Below are 24,727 nucleotides of genomic sequence, written 5' to 3'. Positions count from 1 at the left end.
CCGATGGGATGCACATCCTGGGATTAATGCTCCCATTACTGTCCCTTAGGCCAAACTCCAATCTCAATGGAGGAGAATCAATTCAACACTTTTTAATGTTCTTTCAGATTTATGAAGTTATCTTTTTTATCTAAAGGATTCATGTTTCCTTTCTCTCTCCCAGAAATATAAAAAGATCAGACTTTGTAATTTATAAAGTAATAGGCCAGCTCAATGAAGAAGAAAAAGTTACTTATAATTAACAATGAAAAGGAAAAATTATTATAATTACAATGGTCAATAAAAGGGGAGTACCTTAAGAAGTTACAATTTCTGACATTGGAATTAAACAAAGGTTAGCTAACTGATTATCTAGATGTTGTAAAGATCGATGTAACAAGTAGTAGAGTTACATAAATGGCTTTTATCTTCAGTGTATTTTTTCTAGGTATCTGTAATGTACTATTAGGTGATAGAAAAAATGAATCCTGCTCTAAAAGAAATTCTAGTCCAGTATGGGAGACAAGATAAGCAGACAAATGCAATAAAGGGCATTAAGTGCTGAAAGAGAGCTAAGCATTGAGTGTTTTCAGGGTACATCAAGGGGCACCCTAACCTAGCTTTTGATGACAGCTCATCTAAGACCCAATATATTAGTTTCTATTACTACACACATTCCAAAATTCAGGAAGCACAGGTTGGAAATTATGGAGCTAGTCAAAGCTTACTCGGCCATCTTACCTGCCAGAAAGTACATTATGAACTCTCTGAATCCTTCAAATTATAAAGCAAAACCTACACTTGTTTCCTTAGGAAATGACATGCTTGTATGTTTATTCTTATTACTTTTTATCTATGCATATTGGATTTCATTAATTAGTTGCCTTTAAAAGGACTGCAGTATACTCCCAAGTCTAGAAGAAACTGACAGAACGTTTTCATCCACATCCAGATGTGGTCAGAAATATACCATCTTGTACTCATTATCCTGTTTTTTTCCAACATAACTGGAAACACAATTCTATTTGTTTTTGAAGGCTTTTCTAATTGAAACTGGATAGTATGCATTTTATTCTCATCATACAAGGTACTACCAAATTTGGAAATGACATACTAAATATTTTGAAATCCAGGTCTGAATAATACAATCTTTTAAACTTGTTTTATTTTATAAATTCTTAATGTTTTTAACATTTCTTACTGAGTGATCTAACTACCATATTTCATGTCACTTGAACTGCCACAGACTTTATTTTCTACAAAACCATCTTAATTTCTCAGTTGTAGATTACATTGAAAAATATGTAAAGACAGAGAGAAGACTCTATGTAACATTAAACAACCTAAAATCTAAGAAATCTATTAACCAATAAAAGGTAGACTTTATCACTAGAACACCTAAAAACATGCATGCATTCCTCCACCAGAAACTTGATTTTTGGGGCACTAGGGTGGCTCAGTCAGTTGGGTGTCCAACTTTAGCTTAGGTCATGATCTTGCGGTCTGTGAGTTCGAGCCCCTCATCAGGCTCTGTGCTGACAGCTCAGAGCCTGGAGTCTGCTTCGGATTCTGTGTCTCCCTCTCTCTCTGTCCCTCCCCTGCTTACACTCTGTCTCTCTCAGAAATAAATAAACATTAAAAATTTAAAAAAAAAAAAAAAGAAACTTGAGGGGCACCTGGGTGGCTCAGTCGGTTAAGCGGCCGACTTCGGCTCAGGTCATGATCTCGCGGTCCGTGAGTTTGAGCCCCGTGTCGGGCTCTGTGCTGACAGCTCAGAGCCTGGAGCCTGTTTCAGATTCTGTGTCTCCCTCTCTCTGACCCTCCCCCATTTATGCTTTGTCTCTCTCTGTCTCAAAAATAAATGTCAAAAAAAAAAAAATTTAAAAAAAAAAGAAACTTGATTTTTCCTCGGCACTGTACCTAACAACATTCATAGCTATGAAACGGTATTTTAATCATAGACTTACTAGTAATACAAAGCTAGACTAAGTCTATTTGTAGAAAACCATCCCTTCTCCCATTGCCATCCTTTGATTCTGCTTTGTTCTCTCACCTACTACTCAGTAGGGTCAATCAGATGCTCTAGAAGCTCCAGACTCACACATAGGGCTTCTGGGCTGTGTTCCAAGCTGACAACCTGAGAACCTGGCACCTTCTGGCCAGCACCGAATTTCTTTCATGAAATGGTGTAGACTGGGACACTAAAAGGATAGTGATATACTGGTTTGTTTTTCAAATTGTTTGTAGTGACAGAAACTCCACAAAACAAAACAACACAAAAAAATGTACCTGAGGCTCTGCATGCCCTAGGGGAAGCCCTGCCTTACACTGGAAAAGCTCACATTCAGGTGGAAAAGACCATGCATGTACGGGAAATAAAGTATTCTCCAGCATAGTATTTTACTATGTGTCTTTAGGAACCCATGCCAAAGAAGAGAGCAGCTCTGCCTTCAAGGAGGAATTTGTGCATGATGGGGTGTGTCAGTTGAGGCTGGAGGCTGAGCAGAAGCTGAGCAGGTTAAAAAAAAGAGAGAGAGAGAGAGAATAGGGTAAGAGAGTAGACAAAAGTTAGGTGTTGTGAGAAGGGAATTACAACAGTATGATGAGATGTTCAGTAAGGGTGAAACAGAAGCTCCTGAGATACCTGGGAAGGTTAATAACATTCATGGTCAGGTCACACTACAGAGAGAGGTTCTCTAGAATGGAATCTGGAAATTCGTATTTTTAAGTATCATCTCTACTTAGTCCAACATCACTCATGGAAACTTCTGGGAAAAAACATGGGATGGTGGGGTTTCATGCTAGATGGAGAGATCACCTGCTTATATATAAGTATTCATTACACTAAGACTCTGAATGTAATATCTTGGTCATATGAGACATCTTTTTATATGTCTGTAAACTAAACTTTCCCAAACATTTTAAATGTCTCCATGTTTCACCCATACTTTGTGCTGTACAAAATAATATTAAAACAAAGTTCTTGGATATTTCTGTAAAATTAATTCATATGAACCAAAAAATACACTGATTCACACATAAGGTTTTGTTTTTCTGCTTTTTCTGCCTCTTATTTCTCATCCAATTCTTAAGGCTTAAATGAAAAACATATTTTCAATGAGCAAAGTTGTAAACAAAACTAAATTGTGTTCCTACAGAGAAAACTGTGGAATACTTTGCATACACAGACAGAAAAAAAAACCATATTTTATAAATCAAAATATACCATTGTGTCCTCACTTGTGACAAGGAAGGGGAAAAAACATCTGAATTATTATTATTTTCATCATAATATTGACTGAAAAGAAAAACAATGCATTTGACAGAGCCATGCACCTCAGTCTCCGATGCAATTTTGATCCTTAATAGGGTGTTTGCGATAGCCAAGCCTTTATGATAGACCGTCTCAACTACCTAATTGTCCTTACCACTGAAATATGTGCTAAAAATCCCCCAAATGCAGTTTTCTCCTTTCATCATGTAAGGTTGAGAAAGAGAAGAATTTTAGTAAGAATTATACAAACAACAGGACAAAATTTTGAGATGCTTAAATGCGCTTTAACAAATTAATAGTCTAGACTGAGCTTTCATGGACAACATGCTTGGAAAGGAAAAGTAAATGACAAATGAAAAAGGAGTCCCATTGCAAGAAAACTAATGGATTTTAATGACTGTTTCTCCCCTTTTTACATAGGTTATAAAGATGACAAAATATCCTACTAAATTACTGAGTTATAAGAGCCACATTGATATTCAGAATGCTTGGTGTTTCTTTCCAGTACCTTGAGGGCAAGAGACTATTCTATGTGTATCATCTCCAACAGGACTATCACAGCCGTGGGCACAAAGCCTATGGGATCACATTGTTGTTACTGGAAGAACATATGGAAGGCAAATGCATTTACTTATTTTTACTCTTAGTTCATCTGAACCCCACTGTTTGCCTTGTCCCCTGCTTTCGTTGCAACTTATGCTTAAACTCCTAACATTGGTTCTGACTGCAAATTTTCCATGTTATATCTTAACATATATTTAATTGCTATGTAGTTTGATGATGCTTATTTTCAAAGATTTCCCTGAATCTGCAGAAAGAGCAATGAATAACAACTTACCAGTTGTGAAGAGAAGTTTTCTAGGATCCTGAGAAAAAGGGAAAAAAATTGACTGAAAAATAGAACATTGATAATGTAAAATTCTACAAGGAATCTGCTGGGTATCAGATCCATTATGCATTTCAGATGCATTCTCCCAATGGAAATGAGAAATTAAATTAAGTTTCATAATGTTTTCATGACACTAGAGGAGATCATAACAAGTACAAAATCACACAGAGAAGACTATCCTTCTGAGAAAGAAAGAGCACGGGATGAAGAGTCAGAAAGTGTAGACTTTCAACTTCATGGCTAATTACAAATTAGTAGCAGTGGCCTGAAGCCCACACTATGACCATTTGGAGACTCAATATCTTTGTCTATAATGTGGAAACATTCATACATACTTTGTCCACCATAATTGTCAAATTGCACCTTTAAGATGTCAAGACAGTGAAAATCAAAAGTAATAAAATATATAGGGAGGGCTGTACACTGTAAATTCAGTGCAAAGAATACTAATGGAATACTTACAATATTTCAAATACTGTGAAAAGTAGTGACAATATTCAAATAAAGAGGATGGGTTCCTGTTACTCAGAAATATAAAAATTAATCTTGTTAGTGTAATCTTTCCTTTAAACTACATCTCTTGTGGTGTAATGGACCTTAGGCAACTCCCTTTGTATCTTCTGAGATCAATCCCCAGTAGATTTGTGGATTTGTTTTTCATCCTAATGGTGCTTAATATTGCACAACTTTTGAAATTCTTTCCTATGCCTCCATTGAAGCTGGAGTCAGCCCAACCTATATACAAACTGGGAAGCCATTTATATGAAATAATTGCAGAAGCCTTGAATAAGGGCCACTTGCCCAGCAAGAGCATAACTTCATCCTGCCGGGGCCAGACGACTTCTATCTCTGACATTAGGAACATAGCTAAAGGGTAACCTAGAGTAACCTAATATATAAACAGCTAGTGAAAATACAAGACCAGCTGAACAAAGAGGTAACACCAGAAATCTGAACCAATAGCTGTGGGAACTCAGAGGATGGAACAATTACTACTGCCAGGGAATGAGGATGGAATGTGAGAGAGCAGGAGACAGTTTCACACATGACAGGATGAGGCAGATTCGGGTAGGCCATAAAGAGTGTGCCACCCAGTAGCCCGAGGGTGGGTCACTAGAAATCTGGAGAAGATAGACAGAGACCACAAAGCATGGACAAAGGTTGCTTGTCACAAATCCTTCTTTCTCAAAGACAACTCACAGAAGACTCTGTTTATGCATGCAGTGTGTGTGTGTGTGTGTGTGTGCGTGTGTGTGTGTGTGTGTGTGCGTGTGCTTGTGTTTTCATCTTCATCTAGCACATTGTCTGATACCTACAAGTTGCTCAAAAATAAAGAAGAGGGAGAAAAAAGAGAAAGAAGTAAGGAAGGAAACAAAGAAAGAAATATAAATTAAAACAATGAGTTACCATTTTTCATCCTTCAGACTGGCAGAAATTAAAGAAAAACAAAAAACAAGGCAGGTGTAGCTATAAGCATTCTGACAAACTTGGTAGAAGTATGTCCACTGGTGAAGCCTTTTTGGAAGGCAATTTGGCAATGTCCATCAAAATTAAAAATGTGCAGGGCGCAAAAATTAAATATGTGGGTGGCTCAGTCGGTTAAGCAGCCAACGCTTGATCTCTGCTTAGGTCATGATCTTGCTGTTTGCAACTTTAAGCCCTGCATCCAGCTCCTCGCTGACAGCACAGAGCCTGCTTGGGGTTCTGCCCCTCCCCTGCTCTCTCTTGCTCGCTCTCTCTCTCAAAATAAAAATAAACTTTAAAAAAATAAAAAAATAAAAAAAACCTAAAAATGTGAACACCTTTGAAACAAAATTCTACTTCTAGGGATCTGTCTAGTGGAAGCATATAAAAAAATCGATTTATTGGAGAGTGGTTCATAACAAAGACTCAACAACAACCTAAACATCTGTGAATAAGGAAAAGTCTAAAATAAACTGTCACACATTAGTACGAAGAGAATGATAGATCTATACTCTTTGATACAGCAAGCTACCACACATGTAATTATGGAAATAAGAAAATTGTTGATGAGAATGTTTCATAAAATACCACTCAAAGTATCTTATAAGAGAACAGAAAGTTATTAACTGTGGCTACTTTTGGAGAAAAGGGTTTCATTTTTTAAACTTCATTTTCTTGAGAGTTTTAAAATATTTTCTTTTGAGCATGTAAGCTGCATAAAGTTAAATAAAGTTAATAACTACAGACCCTAATATGACTAAAAATATTAAAATATTAAGCAAAAGCATATGACATTTAAATGATAGAACCTTTAGGGGCACTTGGGTGGCTCAGTTGGCTAAGCGCCTGACTCTTGATCTCAGCTCAGATCATGATCTCAGGGTTTCATGAGATCAAGCCCCACATGGGACTCCGCACTGACAGCGTGCAGAGCCTGCTTCAGCTTCTCTCTCTCCCTCATTCTCTGCCCCTCCCCTGCTCTCTCTCTCTCTCTCTCAAAAATAAATAAACTTTTGTCCATCTCAAAAATAAGGGGCGCCTGGGTGGCGCAGTCGGTTAAGCGTCCGACTTCGGCCAGGTCACGATCTCGCGGTCCGTGAGTTCGAGCCCCGCGTCAGGCTCTGGGCTGATGGCTCAGAGCCTGGAGCCTGTTTCCGATTCTGTGTCTCCCTCTCTCTCTGCTCCTCCCACACTCATGTGCTGTCTCTCTCTGTCTCAGAAATAAATAAACATTAAAAAAAATTAAAAAAAAAAAAATAAATAAATAAATAAACATTGTTTTAAAAAAAATGATAGAACCATTATAGTTATTAAAGACTTAAGATTACCAAAACAAAAGAGAGAAGCAAAGAAGGAAAGATAAAGACTGGCGTCGCTTCGGTCCTGGCAACGTTGGCATGGCAGGACGTCTCTGTGTGGCAGAGGCAGGAAACCAGGGAATCCGTGTGCTATGGGCAGAGGAGGATACAGGAATAGGAGGAGGTAGCAGGAGATGGAAAAAGTGGTGGCTCCATTCTGAAATCATTACAGGTGAAGAGCTTCCACTGGCATGCAACAAAGCTGGATTTGTCAGTGGTTCTTAATGCTGGGTGCTCAGTGCAATTATCAATGCTTGACCCCAATGCACACCAGTTAAACCATTTTGACTTTTTTAAGAATACTAGTGTCTGGTCAAAGAACTTAGCAAAGGCTGCTTGCTATTTTGGTTTTGTGACTTGTTTCTGTGTTTGTTGTCGGTGTTCCCTTTGTTTTGTTTTGAAAAAGAGATCAAGCACATAACCATAGCAGTATTCGTCTAGATAACTCAGGTGATACGTGGAAGAGAAAATGGAGCTGGGGAAGAGAGGGAACAATCCTACAAAGTCACTACCAGACTTAGCAGAACAGGGAGGGGGTGTGATCAAATTCGATGCCCAGTAGTTTGATTTTTAAGCAGTCTTGCCATGAAGCAAAGGAAGACAGGAAAAGTCAGGATGAAAGTACTGAGCAATAGAGAGCTAACCAGGGTTATACATGTGTTCATCAGGCTCTGGCCTGCCACCCCGCACATACAATTTCACTTCATGCGTGGCTTCACATGGAGAAAAGCAGCCCTAAATAATAATGCCCGCACCAGAATTCAGCTCCAGGTCACCTATTTCAAGGATTAAAACAAAACCGAGTAACCACTAGAACTCAATAGTATTTTTTTAAGTCAAATAAACTGATTACTCAGGATCTTCAAATAGTCAACCTGGGTCTCTGCCCTTTCTTGCCCAAGTTCTTAAAAAAAAAAAAAAAAAAAGAACTTTTGCCCTGTAAAGACACCGCTGGCCGTCTCCGCTGGACAGGAACCAGACAACGCTGTTGGGAGGCAGAAGGCAGGCCTGAGTGGCAGCCGTCGGAACACGGCGAAATATAAAAAGTAGACACTCTCCACCTCCCATTTGCAGCAGGAGAGACTGTGAAATAGTAATTACCTATATTTTCTACTGAAAAGGAACAAAACTCAACTTGACAACTGCATTTTAAAAGCACTCAAAGGGAGCAGCAAGGTACAAATTTTCCGTGAAAATCACAGACCTTCATCAGTCACCTCACCACAAGTGAAAGGAAAATGAGAAGAGGGAGACCACCCACCTCATCTCGGTATCTTGCAGCATTCAGTTCCACGAAATCTTCACTGTAATTCACTGAGAAATTGAGGGCGTTCACCAGATGGGCAGCCACGTGCACACCTACGGAATCACATGAGGCCCAAATCAGTGGGGCTTTTCTATACGCTCCACAAAGAGGGCTCATTTCCTCTCCCTCAGTAAACACAGGCTCAAACTTTGACAGCTGATCTGAGCAATAAAATATTAAATTGAAAGGGGAAATTTTAAAGACACAAAAATCTTGATTACTGACAGTTTAGTATTAGAAATCATGTAAAGAAACTGAATTTTCAAAAGCTAGAATAAAATAACCCTAGCAAGTGAGGGTTAGGAAACTCATACATACACACTTACACACGTAAATGTATGAGGATATGAGCGTGCATTTACTTATTTAACAGCTCCTGGATATTTGAGTTGTTCTACATTTTTCATCTCTCCTCTAGCTCTAAATCTGTTGCATATATCTTGTGATTTTCCACTGCCACTCAACCTAAAATATAGACCCCCTGGAAGGCTTTTAACTAGTCAAAATTTCTCACAACCCATAAATTCAAATCATAGCATCCTAAACCCAACAGCAAAAGTGTTGGCAATCACTTCGTTGGTATTAAAAACTCGGGAAAGTAATAATTACCATTTAACAATCTATCTACAGTGGCACAGTAGACAGAGAGCTCAACTGACTCAGAGCTCTTGGAAAAGATGCACGTGTTAGGAAGTTACTACAGAGTTGAAGACAAATTCATTTTGGCATGGCCAGGGAAAAGGAAAATTATCTTGAAGAGGCTGGAAAGGAAGCAGAAAACAAACTTGTGCATTGAATGATACCACATTCCCCCTTCCCAATCTTTTCTTGTAGGTGAAATAAGGGAGGTGAAAGAACAACAGATAATAGTGGAAATCCAGTTTTCTTGGCCACACTGTTTACCTACCAACGCCTCAGATTAGTTCTCTGTAAAATGACAATGACAGAAATAGGAGATTTAATGAGATGAGTAACCTGAAACTGGTTTGTGAACCATTACAGTCTATACAAATTTTCTGTTTCAACAGAAAACATGGTATGGAAACTGGAAAACTCTAGGGTCCCCTCCAACCTAGCATATGAGATGTAGATATGCCAAAAGTTCTAAAGTACTCAGAAAGCACACAGAAGTAAGAGAAAGACTAGAATGCTAAATAAAAAAGTTAGCTAACTGATTGATAAGCTCCTGCCAGAATCAAAAAAGGAAAAGGTCCCATAAAAAGCAGACAGGAAGTTAGAAGTGGGTTAACTAACAAGCAAGTACAGAGTTAAGGAAATTTTTAAAAGGGTGCCCCGGTGAGACCCAACTATGGCATAGGCATAAAGTGTAATTTAAGCAAAATTGTGTGTCCTATAGCTTTATCATGTCTGAAATATATAAGCTTTAAAAAAGTCCCTTCATTTTAAATTAAAGGTTTATATGTTAACTACATATATAGATTATGGGTCATTCTTTCTGAATTCTCCAGAAAAAAAGCCCTAGGTAACAGCTGTATGAGATATACCCTTAAGGGATACATTCACCTTCTTTAAAGATCTTTTAGGTCAAAAGATCTTTAAAGATTTTTAGATTCAGGGCTTCTAATTTTAGGGAGCAGGGAGAAAGCCAGGCCAGACATTTTGAATAGATTTTCCCATTTAATTCTCACAGCAAAACAATTAGGTGGGTAGAAGCATCCCTATTCTACAGATAAGAAAATTAAGGTTTGGGGCACATAAGTGGCACAGTCAGTTAAGTTAAGTGTCCAACTCCTGATTTCCACTCAAATCATGATCTCACAGTTTGTGGGATCACAGCACGGGGCTCCATACTGTCATCTTGGGATTCTCTGTCTCCTTCTCCCTCTGCCCCTCCCCCACCTGCACACACGTGTGCATTCTCTCTCTCCCTCTCTCAAAATAAGTAAGTAAACATTAAAAAAAGAAGAAGGAAAAAAAAAAAAACTAAGGTTAAAAGAGGCAACGTAGCTAAGGTCAGACAACTAGTGAGTGGCAGAAAGCAAACCCTCTGGAATGTTTCTTCACGGCAAGACTCTACCCGGTCTCAGTCTGGTTGTTCGCCAGCTGAACCAGAATATTTGGACACAGCTACGGTTTAGAACAAATCAAGTTACAAATATGTCAACATTCCCTGACACTCCTCCTTTTCTGACCTTTCACTCTCTGTGTCCTAATCCAGCCCTAACCCTTACCACACCCTTGGTCCTCATCTCATCCTGGATTCTTACTCCATACCCAGACGTTTGGGCTGGATGGATTCCTGATCCCACCCCTGAGCCTCTCCCTGTCTCTCTCCTCCAGAGGTGGAAACCACCAATACGAGGATGTCCAGGGATAAAATGGTGCAGATGCCTGTTTCAACAATACTTGGCAACTTTTTAAAAGCTGAAAGCTTAATGATCTCTTGATAATAGCTGCATCAAAACACGTCTGATACAAAATAGCCATACATACATATCCAGACCAATGTCCCTGGTGTCAAAACAGCTATGTCCTATCAAATAATGGCCAGACAGAAATGTCAGTTGCTACGCCACTGAGATAATTAACTCCTGAGATTACAAACCATAACTAATTCTATCCTAAAAACTTCATATGGGTGATCTCATTTTAGTCTTAAAACCATGAGGCAGGTGCTATTGTGAATCCATTTTATGATTAAAACAACAACAAATCAAAGATCAGAGAGCTTATGTCACACAGTAAGGCAGGAGGGCGTTCGGGATAGAGCGTACACGATTCATCTCCAGAGTCCATGTAGTTAATAAATATGTTTATTATTTTCTGTTCCAAAAATTTGAAAAGTATCATATAAATGCTCAAGATAAAAATTTATTTTAAAAGGATCTTTTAAAAACCAAAAGATTCTCACTTGATACTTTAACTTGGAATTGAACAGGATATATTTCCACAAGCTTTTTGACATTTACTCTTCAACCCAAGTATTAATATCAAAGAAACATTTATCAAATATAATTTTGAATGGACTCACGTTGTATGAAGGTACAGTTCACATTCTAATTTGTATGCATTTGAACTCCTATCATATCTTCACTTTTAAACCTTAAAAACTTTTATTCTATTTCTTTTCATCTTTCTGAATGAAATTATTTACTTTTGGAAAACAATTATTAGCAGCTTGAGGGCCAACTTTCATACATTATAATGTGAAACACACACACACACACATATATATATATTTAATGTATAAGATATGTTCATTTTCTGTAACACCATTAGGCAACTCTCTTTAAATACACAGTAAAGAAAAATTAAGGTATATAGTAAGAAAACCACAAGTTGGACAGCAAATAATTTATGGAACAATAAAAATACCATTCATAAAATGTGTTCTTCTAACACAATATGTTAATATCTTTTGGTTTTCTCACCTGAAAAAATGCAGATAGTAACACCACAGGTTATATGGAATGTTCTGCTTTTATCCAACAGTCTTCTGGTTCTCCTGCTTGGAACCTAAATAAAATTTGGCATGGTGAAAATCATGCAGCAAATAAGATACCTGTAGAGTTTTTCATTAAAGCATTGTTTATGATGTCAAAGTTTTGGAAATACAGCAGAAACCTAGGAAGTAAAAGGTGGTGAGGTGAATTATGATATATCTAATCAGTGGAACACCCGAACATTACAGAGAATGTAAGAAGGCTTATTACTGATGTGGAAAGATGTGTGAGACAACAGCTAGGTAAACCAATTATAACATGTAAACTATACTATAATCCCATATTGTTTAAAGTCAATGGCAGTATATGCCAATCTGAAGGCATTTACCCAAAAATGTAATCAGTAATATTAGGAGAAACCTTCCCTGATCATGATTTCTGTAATGTTTGAGTTGTACAATATATATTATTTCCTTTTGTAGTCAAGAAAATAAGATTATTTTTAAATGAAGCAATTTCATCTATGGTTTTAAATGTCTTCATAATCTTATAAAAAATAAAATGTCAAGCATCTTTGAGTACCTAGTTTCACATCAGGGGACAGTTCTTTAAGACTTATTAAATACTGAGAGACTTAGGTGGGCACGTTTCATTTCCTGCTGTTTATCTTCTCTTTCTTCTCACCAAGCCAATAGCCATCCATAGGCATCAAAACCTAGCATTTTACAATGGCAGGCAACCTACAGAAAGAGTTATTTCCACAAATTACTGTATTAAAAGTAAAGAGTTTCTAAATATAATTACATGAAAAGGTTGAGAAGTTTTACTGCAGTAAATCTGCTTATATAAACTTCACAGAACATCAAAGTGACCTCATATTAACAACTTCTTTTAAAGTATCAGTATTGATCCAGCAATGCCTTACTATCTCAATGAAGAAACCACACACACACACACACACACACACACACACACACATATACCACACACCAGGATAACCGAAGACAAAAAATAATTTCAATTTGAGTTTCAATTTCCAAAACGTTTTTCTGTTTTCTTACAACCTTCATTTTGCAACACTAAATATCACACACGACATCACATCTTAATCAAGACATCTTCTCCAATCCTACTACATAGCTTAAAACATGTCTGTGTTTGAAAAGGAGGTAAATCACCACCAACACCAGCAGTCACCCTATATATTGCCCAAAGTCCACAGGGCTCTCGCTTGCTCACCTGCACTTAACTAAATGAAAACACAAGGTCTCAATGAGGCATAGTATTCTGGAAAAAATCTCAGAACTGGGACTGATCTTAGCTCTGCCATTTCACTAGTCTCATGATGTTGGTCCAGTTACTTAACGTCTCTATGCCTCAGGTTCTTCATCAGCAATCCCTGCAGAATCACTGTGAGGATTCCTAGCTACATATGTGGAATGCTTCACACAGTGCCTGATACCAGTGTTAATAACCATTTCTTTTTTTTTTTTAATTTTTTTAACATTTATTTATTTTTTAGAGGGAGAGACAGAGCATGAGCAGGGAAGGGGCAGAGACAGAGAGGGAGCCGCAGAATCTGAAATAGGTTTCAGGCTCTGAGCTGTCAGTACAGAGCCTGACGCAGGGCTAGAACTCAGGAATGGTGAGATCATGACCTAGGTCAAAATCGGATGTTTAACCGACTGAGCCACCCAGGCGACCCTATTAATAACCATTTCTACCCACCCACTGCCCTTATCTAGCGTTGCAGAGTAGCTCATGGATCATCCTGACAGATGATGAGGTCTTTACTCTCATCTAGGAAATGACAACCAGTAAGAGAAATCAGTCTAGTAGAAAATCAGACCATGAAAACTAAGTGCTACTAACATGCCACTGTTACACTTGATTTCTGTGCTGGAATCTGTGACTAGGATTATTCGTGCTTACCTTCTGGGATCCTCGAAGGTAGGCCAGGAGTGTCCGGCACATGGGTAGAAGGATAAGGCTGCAGTTGAGGTTAAGAACAGATGCGGAGGCTCTGCTTAGACACAATCCTAGCTGAACAAATAAGGCAAGGGTCAAAACATGGCCAAGGCAAAAACAGACTACAAACTTACTACAGGCCTCACCCTGTTCCTCCTTCAAGGATCATGGCAAAAACGCCAACTTCTTCAAGAATCTTGAACAACTCACCTCTCACCAGAAACCCCTAAAAGAAACTGGTCTCTTTCTCCTCTATACTGCCATGAAACTTAGTCTCCCCTCTTTCTACTAGTGTTAGAATCACCCAAGTACATTTTTCTGGTGTGAAGTCAATTTCTTATTCCGCCCCCACTATACTGTTCTGGGTATTAAGAACCCTAGAGAGCCCCAGTATTTTATGCACCTCCACACTGGTGTAGTTGAATCCTTTTTTTATGGATAAGGTACCAAAAAATTCAAAGCTCTGACTACACAACCCCCTTCCAAACCACTGCCTTTCAGCTCTTCACCTTACTGACTCTACCCATCTTTCTGGTTTCACCTTAAGAACTACACCTCTAGAGTTCTTCAGTGACCCAAAGGTAGGAGGGATCCAGATCAGCTGTGTCCCATACGAAGATTATCAAAACCACATTGTGCAATCTTTTTTTTTTTTTTTTTTTTTCAAAGAATCGGAACCCTTGGTATCCAGGCAATACTTCATGGCAACTATCTTGCTAGATTGTCATCTGCTCTTGTCTGGTACTTATCTACATTCTTCATATAAATAATGTAGCACATGAAAGCAAGAGATGGGGTCAAATCTGTACTCTCCTCCTAAAATAAACATAAAAGTATTTGTTTTAAGGATATTGACTGAGAAATGTGCGTAAGTCAGATGCTTTTCTTATCTTAAAATTCTTCATGCTCGTGAGATTTCCAACTTAACTCTTGGCAAATAGCATCTCCGTTACAAAATGTTTATTGTTAGCACATGAAATATTGTTCCGGAAGGGGAGAGAGGGTAATAAGTCATGTCAGGAAAACAATAATTTTCACTGACTTATATAAAAAGTAATTAATATTTCCAGTTAGGCTATTTTTACACCATGAGTTAGAACACCTTAGAGATATATTGCAATGAATATACCATTAAGTAGACAAATAGAAATAATCCCCTCCAGACTATCTAAAAAAAAAAAAAAAAAAAGTTAAATCTAACATTCTTTTCTCAATCAGCAAAATTATTACCATTTCAGAGTGATGGGTTTTTGTTATTTAGGCCTCCAGAGAAATAGAATAATTGTTATCTCTTTTGATCTGGCATCTGCACACGATAAGAAAATTTTAGCTCAAGGGATTTTAGATGATAATTTTATCTGCAATCTTAATGTACCAGGACAATAATTCACTTAAAATTTTTCAGCTAAAATCTATCATATAAGTGTAGGACTTAAAAGATACAAATAAATTATTCAATTTTCCTTTGTGGTTCAATGATTTAAAGAAAATTCTTATATTCCTCATTTTCTAACCGTTTACTGCATGTCTGGAACTGTTTTATTGTTGTGCTTACATTAAATCACATAGTAATTTAATTCAAAGTGGCTTTAAGTGTCCCCTTAGGATAGATGGGAGTTTATCTTTGGCATTCCACCTCTTCCTTACAATGCTGTAAAATCTAACCGGAAATTTTATCAAGGACTCATTTCTACCTACATGTTTGTTCCTGAATATCCTTAGTTCTCTAAAATAAGAGGAAAACTTCTTTTTATTAGGTTATCAGAGTACAAACCTCCCTCATTCTGAAGCAATGGAAAGAGTGAGGAAAATGGAGACAGATCCCAGTCAATGATTTCCCAGGAATTCATTTTATCCATTTACTACATGGGTAATATTCTACAGCTAAGGGAATTTGTTTTGTTTCATCATTATTAATGCATGATCACTGAAAGAATCAACTATCTCAAATATTCACTAAAAAGAAATGACCGACCAAGTCTGGTGCCCTGCCCACTCTATCTGAACGACTTGTGTCACCATTCTGAGAGAACTTAATTGCTGCTTTGCTTTTCCAACTTCATTCAAGTTAGTTGTCACTAGGTGGCAGTGTTACTTTCATGTTTCAAATTCTACCTGTCAAGGTCTCTGAAACATAATTGAGAAATCCATATGTAATTTTAAAACTATGAATATATTTTAGATGAGCAAATACAAAGAAAACATAGCTTCCTCCTTGTTATAGACTGGATGTCTGTTCCCCCCAAGTTCATATGATGAAATCTAATGTCATAGTATTTGGAGGTGGAGCTTGGGAGAGTTTACTAGGTTTAGATTAAGTTTTTGAGGGTAGGGCCCCCATTATGCAATTAGTGATTTTATAAGAAGAAGAAAAGGCCACAGCTCTCTGTAGACTCTCTGTGAGGACAGAGCAAGGTAGCTCTCTGCAAACCAGGAAAGGGATCTCACCAGACCAATTCTGCTGGCACCTTGATCTTAGACTTCCCAGCCTCCAGAACTGAAGTAAACATTCATTAAGCCACCTAATCTATAGTATTTTGTTACAGCAGACTGACCTAATGTAATCCTATAGAAAAATCATAAGGAAATATGCCATTTGAAGCAAGTTATAAAAGAATATAACATCTGGGTATAACAAGTATATGGTTATTTTTCTAAAAATCTCAAACACATGGTTTCTTATCTTAAATCTGCTATTTAATATTCATCTTGAGCTAGTTAACTGTCCTTTTCTGCAAAATTAAGAGGGATAATTTTTCTTATCTGTAAAATGAATGTAATATGCTATGATACAATAATCCTAGCTCTTAGAACTTTTGTGAAAACTAAAAAAATCAGTCTAAAATATGCAAGCACTATACAAAATTAATTTATTGCCTTGGTGTCGCTATATCGCATCTTTTCTCTAAATTTTCTCTTCTATGCTTCTACTGTAAATGTTATCTGTTCCATTTACATCAGTCATTCAATACATATTTTGTGTGATATGTACATATCCCAAGGCACCAGGAGTTCTAAAACAGAGAATGCCTATTCCTTAAGATGTTTGCATTTTAGTAGGGGAAACAGACACTAATCAAATAGCTATATAATCAAATGTAAGTTCTAACAATGATCAATTCTGTGAATGAGAAATACAGAGTATGAGCACGTATAACAGGAAACGAAAGCTAAATAAGAAGGTCAGGAAGGCTTCCCCAATTACGTGAAAAGTGAACTGAGATCTTGAGGGTGATAGTACAAGTCATTCAAAAAGGAGAAAGACATCCACGCAGAGAAAACCAGCGTGAAAACCAATGCACAGCAAATGGGAATATGGTGTATATATGAGAATTTAATAGCAGGTCAGGATTCCAATCCAAGGATTGGAAATTGAGGGTGCCACAACATAAAACTGGAGAAGGGATAGACCTGGCTGGCTTGTGTAGGTCACATTAAGAATGTGTGTCTTTATCCCAATATCAGTGCAGAGTGAATGTGTTTTAAGTAGGACGGTGGTAGAAAGAGGTGAGAATGTGCTAATGATTAGTCTGAAGGAAGTACGCAGAGCAAATTGGAAGAAAGTAATTTGGGCCATCACATTTCTTTGTGCGGCTAATCATCACAAAAATTTTGAGACAAGAATTACATCTTATGGTAACTATGACCCAGTCTTGCATATAGAAAGGATCCAGTTTTGACTAAATATGGTACGCATAAGTGAATTTATTTTGCTAAATACTTTACTGAAACAAGTACCTCTAAAACTGGAGTACTAAAAGAGCCTACCCCACACCCCACTGTCCCCCAGAGTCTCACTCCTTCTATGATTGCTCTGACCAAAGGTAATCTACGCTTCTGTTGAATTGTTCCAGAGACAGCAGCCATTCCAGTGTCAAAAACCTCTTTTGCTTTCTTACACTTACATGAAGTCCATGTCTCTGTAACTTCCACCCACCAGGCACCTCTAGATAATAATATTCCTAACCTGAAGATAAAAGAATGATTTCTTAGTCCAATCTTGTTTTCTTCATGCTAAACACAATTAGTTGTCTCTGAAATTCTTGAAAAAATTTTAGGACTCCTTCTCACCTCAGTGACTTTTCACAGTTCACCAGAATTCAGTACATCCTCAGCATAGACTAATAGTAGCAGGCAGTACTGAAGAGCCTCATCTCCCTCACAAAGCACATGATTGATCTCTGCTAATTCTAAGACTGTGCTATATCATGGGGCAACTATGTTACATAATGGCTCATCTTGAGTTTACAACATAAGAGATTTCTCCCATGAGTTACTACAAAGCAATGACCCCTATCCTACAGTGGAAAAAAAAAAAAGAAGGTGAGAGAGAGCATATATATGCAAGAATGATATGGTTTTAGACTATTCTATCATATTGGGTATAGATACTATATTCTGATATTTTTTTCTTCTCAATTTTGCTTTAGCTGAAAACTTTACATTCATGTTTTCCACCTCTCCATCCAAGTGTTTGACAGACCTATTAAAGTGTAACAAAATCCCGTGGAAATAGTTGACTTGCAAAAAAAAGAAAAAAAAAACTTTTCTGGTAAATTAACTTTCAAATGAACATTTTGCTCTCAAATGGGAAGTTTCAGCTCAGGTCATGATTTCATGATTCATGGGATCGAGTCCCACTTTGGGCTATGTGCTGACAGCACAGAGCCTGCTTGGGATTCTCTCTCTCTCTCCCTCTCTCACTCCCTCTCTGTCTCCTCATAGGACCAACTGGCTATACTTTTATATTTAATGCTGCTCCTGGATGCATTACCCAGACTAGTCATTCTAAGTTTCACCCCGTATCTCCATTCCCATCCATGGCTCATGCATTGCCATTCCTTCTGTTTGTGATAGCATTCCACCTCTTCCAACCTCCACACTTCCTCTACAGAACTTTACACATTATATTGTAATATTTTACCTGTTTATCTCCTTGTGCCCCCCCCCCAAAGTTAGAGAGTGGCAGCACTGCAAAATGGCAATGCCCAAACTGCCTCTTGTTGTTGGGGACCTCAAAAATTCATGCTTGTTAATAGTGAAAATTGTCTTGAAAAAGTACTCCTTGAGGAAAATATGCTTTTAGCAATGAAAGCCAAAGAAAAGTAACCATGAGACAGTTACATGAACAAAGAGAGAAAACCCCATAAAGTAGTCTACAGACTTTTCCAAAGCAATGGTATTTTTTATTGTCTTTATAGTAACCATGACAGACAATCAGAACAATTTAGTTTTCCTATACCTCTAAATCAAACTTTTGGTCATAGTTTAAATTTCACTTTGTACCATTAATATATTATAAAAGAGATATAAATTTAGAATATGATAGCTATTTCATGCAGACAAGATTGTACTTAAGGATTAAAAAAAAATGATATTTCAATGAAAGGTTACTTCAAAAGTTGACTACCTATTTTGACACAGTTTCATATGAAAATAATAGATAAAATGCCATGAGCTATCAGAAAGCAGTTAATAATAATTGGAGTAATTATTTCTTTAAAAAAATTCTACAATAAACTACCAGTTCAGTGGTCTTGGGGTATATCCAAAAGCTCATGAATGTCCCTTATTCCATTATAAGCTATAATTCATGCCAAATGATCCTAGCTGGTTTCTGTCAACTAACTGCCCTGGAAACTTTTAACTATGATGTAATTTTTGACTCACGTTGACCTCTCTTCCAATCTATAATCCTTTTTTTTTTTAACACTGTCTCTAAAGAAAGAAGCTGGAGGAAAAAATTTGTTTCCATAATTAAAGGGACCACTAAAAGAACAGAAGTCATCCTGACTTTACATCCATATTTCCTTATGCTTAACTCAAATCTTTCTTTTATATGTCATCACCCTTCATTCTACCCTTTCTAGAAATAAACTTTCTTTCATTTTCATTAGGACTACAGTAGGAATGTAGTCTTTCCTTAGAAGTCTATTATAACTCAGAAAGAAATGTAGCTCTTACATAGAGAGAAGAAAGCAGGAGTGTAGCATGGTATTTCTGTCCGGATTTTGTCCACCTTGTTTTTCCTGTGCCAAAAGCCCAGAGAACAGAAGAGATTCACTTCTAGACCATGTGTCTGTCTACAAAAGTTAAAGTTCAACATAAATGGGATCCAGAATTGCAATGAACACATTCCTGGCTTTCTACAGGCAATGCTGTCTACTGAACAGGTCACCAGATTAAGAGGTATGGCATTTTTATCACAGCTAATACCTGTGACCTCTACCAAGGTCATTGTCTCTAAAATGTAGAATTGCAGAACTTAACAAAACAATAATAAAAACCTCCTCCACTTTCTCTCATAGACCTATTCTAAAGGGTAAAAATATATCAAATAAAAATGGTTTGACCTTTTTAGCTGACAAAATGGATTTTATTTTAATTCACCCTTTACATTCCTGTGGATGTTCACTGCTTATCTCTCTCTTATCTTCTACTCCTATCTACAGCACAAGAACAAGGATCTCAAGAATTACAGTGCATTTGCTTTCATGTCATTGCTACATTTCTTCCTCCTGCAGGAATTATTCATGCACAGGGAAAGGCACCAAGGAATGGCATGTATTTTGTAGAGCATGGGTGGCTGGAAAGCTGAGACAGACCCTGTTTCTCCTCCATCACAGATCCAGCACATCTGATCACAATTACTGAATATTTATTTAGTCACCCTCAGCTACTCTTCATCAGAAACAATCATTCCAAAACCTTGCATCATTCTTCCTCATCTTTAAACCATTTTTAATTTCTCAACATTCCTCCTAAGATTTAGAAGCCAAAACAGATATACTAGTGGCTTGAATGCATGGAATAATTTTTGGAAGGAAACAACAGTCATAGCAATGGTACGCTCTCACTTGGTTAAGACTGCAATCAGACTATCCATAATGACATATATTAAAACTCATGGACTGAATATAGGATTTCAATATTAAGATTTTTCTCACACGAGTGTCAATTAAGCATTTCTATTTTACTCCTCCTGAACTCAATCCTATTTGTTAATAACTCTTCTTCATTGAATCTATAAAGCTATCTTTAAGTGCTATCTTTGCCCTCAAAACACTAGCAATCTAGTTAGCTAACTCAGCTTGTCTTTTAACCCTAGCTTTCAACTTTGAATCCAGGTGAATTTCTTCTAGTCTTTCTTTAGAGGAAAATCAAAACAAAACAAAATGAAAAACTGTCTCCAAGAAGAAGCTGTCAATTCTAAGGAAAAGAATTCTGGATGCATCAAAATGGCCAAAATGCCTGAGAGAGTAGGTGCTCAGTAAAATGGACTGAATGAATAGACTGTTTGGTACAGACTATCTGTCTAAACTTCCTGATGCATACATATTTACACATTAGACTCTTCCAACAAATTCTTCAGAGTTTAACTGGTCAATTTACAGTGTAGAACAACACATTCCATCAAATGTAAGATGATAAATTGGTATAGGAGAGGAAGTATAAATCAAAAATAATCTTTTTTTCCCTAAAAAGCTAACACTTAATAGGTCCAAAATAACTCATGTTGGAATTTCTTAAAAAAAAAAACAAAAACAAAAACAAAAAAAACAGCACACAGACATACTTGTCCAAGTGTGCATGTAAACTTCTACAAGGATTCTCACTGCAGTATGGTATGTGATATAAAAACAAAACAAATACAACTAAAATGACTAACAGTGGAGAAATATGCAACAAATTAACTACACATTATGGGATAGTATTTAGCCATTGGAAATAAGTTAAACTTGTATAATGGAAATTAAATAACAATATCCATAATATATTGCTGAATTAATATTCAGGTGCATATATGTGTATTTGTATATATAGGCATATATAGAGAGAGATAGATGCAGACTAGATTAACACAGATTATATAGATTCTATGTTTATAGATTATACAGAAGTCATTAGTTACCTCTTAGATGTAAAGGGGAGTTTCTAATTTTTTTTCTATTGTGACACCAGTATTCAAGGTACAGAAGTATGTATTTCTTTTGAAATGTACTTTATTTTAACAATTAAGTACCAAGAACTAAACAGATAGATTACAATAAGAAATTCACAGTAAGTATAATTAAATGAGTTATTATACTTTGAAATTCTAATAACATAGCCAAAGGAAATAATTATAAAAACAGAGGGGGGTATTCTGTACAATGATTTTTTTTTAACTTTATTTATTTATTTTGAGAGAGCATTCAGCATGAACAGGAGAGGAGCAGAGAGAGAGAGGGAGAGAGAGAGAATCCCAGGCAGGCTCCATACTGTCAGCACGAAGCCCGACATGGAACTCAAACTCCCAAACCATGAGATCATGAGCTGAGTCAAAATCAAGAGTCAGACACTTAACCAACTGAGCCACCTGGGCTCCCCACAATGTTTTTCACAGCATTTTCTGGAATAGTGAACAGAAGCCAACTGGATGTCTAAAAATTGGGGAATTTTTTTTTAATTTTTTCTTTAATGTTTTTATTTATTTTTGAGACAGAGAGAGACAGAGTATGAGCAAGGGAGGAACAGAGAGAGAGGGAGACACAGAATCCAAAGCAGACTCCAGGCTGAGCTGTCAGCACAGAGCCTGACGCGGGGCTCGAACCCACGGACCGTGAGATCACAACCTGAGCCGAAGTTAGACACTTAACCAACTGAGCCACCCAGGCACAAATTTGGGAATGTTTAAGATAGGTGTATTTGTATTTATTCAGTGAAATATTAAAAATAAAAAATGTATGTTTAATAATGTAAGCTTCATAATCTATAACAATAGAAATAAATCTAATGTAATATTTAACACTAAATGTTAAAAGGAAAATACAAAATTGTTTATTCTAAATGATCATAGTATTGTGTGTTTTTGTTTTTGTTTGTTTTTTAAGTAGGCTCCATGCCCAAAATGGAACTCAGGACCCTGAGATCAAGAGTCACATGCTTGGGGCACCTGGATGGCTCGGTGGGTTAAGCATTCAACTTTGGCTCAGGTCATGATCTTGTGGTTCCTGAGTTCCAGCCCCGCATCAGGCATCAGGCTAGTGCTGACAGCATGGAGCCTGCTTCGGGTTTTTTCTCTCCCTCTCTCTCTGCCCCTCCCCACTTCGTGCTCTCTTTCTTTGTCTCTCAAAAATAAAGATTAAAATTTTTTTTAATATTAAAAAAAAAAAGTCACATGCTCTACTGACTATGTCAGCCAGGTGCTCCATGAACGATCATATTATTAAAAAAAACAAAAACTTGTATTTAGGAAATACACCAAAATGTTCACAGTGGTTATGTGTGGGTGCTGAGATATAAATGACTTATTTTGCATTTTCTCTCATTTTCTATAGTAAATATGAAAAAGACTTAATAAATTTGAAAGTCACAAGAAAGATTGTTTTCCAAAGAAAATGGAATGGGAAAAGTCTTAAAAGTAATGTTTGAGGAGTAATATTATCTTTAAATAATGAAAATATGAAAGGCTGCTTTCCTTTTATTTCAACTTTTGTTCATTTTTCCATTTTTCCCCTTAATCATATGCATTATTTTCATAAAATACATGACAAACCTTTATAAATTATGTTGCAAATATTTCCATGGCTTAAGGTGATAGCTTTCAGAAGAACATTAAGCTACTGGCCTCTTTTTTCCAGACTTTTGATAAATGAGAAAATATTTATTTAAAGTTCAGGATCAACAGGACAATATAGGATAGGAAAGGACAGTAGAAAACAAAATAGCATGCAACAGGACAGGGCGGGACAGGACCAGACAGAACAGGACAGGATGAGATAGGACAGAACAGGATGGGACAGAACCAGGCAGGAACAGGAAAGAGGGCAAGTTATAATGAGTGACATTACAGCTGGCAAGGGATGGGGGGTTCCAATTAATGAACAGAAGAACTACTGGGATCATGGGAGGGCGTGAGAACAGTTACTGGTTCTTTACCACTACTACAACTTAAATGGGTCTCAACATTAAATATCACCAAACTGAAGGACAACTAACCTGTTCAAATTGTAACACACCGTAGGATCTTTCTATATACTCGTTAATATGGTTTTTAGTGAGATTAAGATGAAGGTGGAGGTGATGTCAAACATGGAGCACTTCTAAAAATGGACACTCAGTTGTATTTACTGGTTTGCAGTGAGAAATCTAAAGGTTACTTGATGACTAAAGGGATGAAAGCAGCAAATATTTTAAGTATTATTTAATTTCTGTATTCCCATGGCTTTTTTCTTCTGTGTTGCCCATAATATTAACCATTTAAACAAACAAACAAACAAAAAGTCATATAAACAGTTATGGTAAGGGGCTCCTGGGTGGCTCAGTCGGTTGAGTGACCGACTTCGGCTCAGGTCGTGATCTCACTGCTCGTGAGTTCGATCCCCATGTCGGGCTCTGTGCTGATAGCTCAGAGCCTGGAGCCTGCTTCAGATTCTGTGTCTCCCTCTCTCTCTGCCCCTAACCCACTCGCATTCTGTCTCTGTCTCTCTCAAAAATAAATAAACATTAAAAAAAATTAAAATAAAAAACAGTTGTATTAAAATAACAGTTACGGGAAAAGAAACAATGGTAACACATACAACATCAGACTTAGAAGTATAGGAAATGAATTAATCTAGGAGAGAACATGTAAAAGATAGGTGGATAGAGTGGAATGAATTATAAAAAAGATAAACAGGGCACCTGGGTGGCTCAGTCAGTTAAGCATATAACTCTTGATTTTGGCTCAGGTCATGATCTCATGGTTCGTCAGTTCAAGCCCCTTACGGGACTCTTCACTGCGGAGGCTACTTGGGATTCTCTCTCTCCCTCTCTGACCCTCCCCTGCCCATGATCCCCCACCTCTCAAAATAAATAAACAGAAAGAAAAACATACTGCCAGCTGCAAAATCTCTTTAAATAATTTAGAAGGTACACATTGTATGAAATGAGTTGAGTTAATTTCTCTTCAGTGCTGGAAATTTTTAGTCATTAGCAACCATTTATAAACAGATTTCAACATCAAAACATTTTTAACTTCAAAATGTAGCCTGAAAGAAATGATTCCAGCATTGTCTACTACAACTTCCCAGAAAGGGAAGTCATACTCCTTTTTCTAAGTTT

General features: G+C 37.0%; 1 protein-coding gene across 4 annotated transcripts in view; it reads right to left on the bottom strand.

Annotated features, from left to right (window-relative positions):
* The window catches only part of NOX4 (NADPH oxidase 4), a 176,255-nt gene that overhangs the window by 140,014 nt on the left and 11,514 nt on the right, over positions 1 to 24,727 (bottom strand). For 3 of the 4 annotated variants that reach the window (XM_043579969.1, XM_043579968.1, XM_043579972.1), the window contains 4 exons: positions 13,607 to 13,717; positions 11,663 to 11,747; positions 8,226 to 8,323; positions 4,092 to 4,119 (listed from right to left, as the gene is read on the bottom strand). In XM_043579969.1, coding sequence (XP_043435904.1) covers positions 4,092 to 4,119; positions 8,226 to 8,323; positions 11,663 to 11,747; positions 13,607 to 13,717 — 322 coding nt within the window. The remainder of the gene's footprint in view (positions 1 to 4,091; positions 4,120 to 8,225; positions 8,324 to 11,662; positions 11,748 to 13,606; positions 13,718 to 24,727) is intronic. The other variant, XM_043579971.1, reaches the window with a different exon arrangement.

This window comes from Prionailurus bengalensis, chromosome D1, assembly GCF_016509475.1.
Source record: "Prionailurus bengalensis isolate Pbe53 chromosome D1, Fcat_Pben_1.1_paternal_pri, whole genome shotgun sequence".
NCBI classification, from domain to species: Eukaryota; Metazoa; Chordata; class Mammalia; order Carnivora; family Felidae; genus Prionailurus; species Prionailurus bengalensis.
This window is presented reverse-complemented; position numbering and strand designations above follow the sequence as displayed.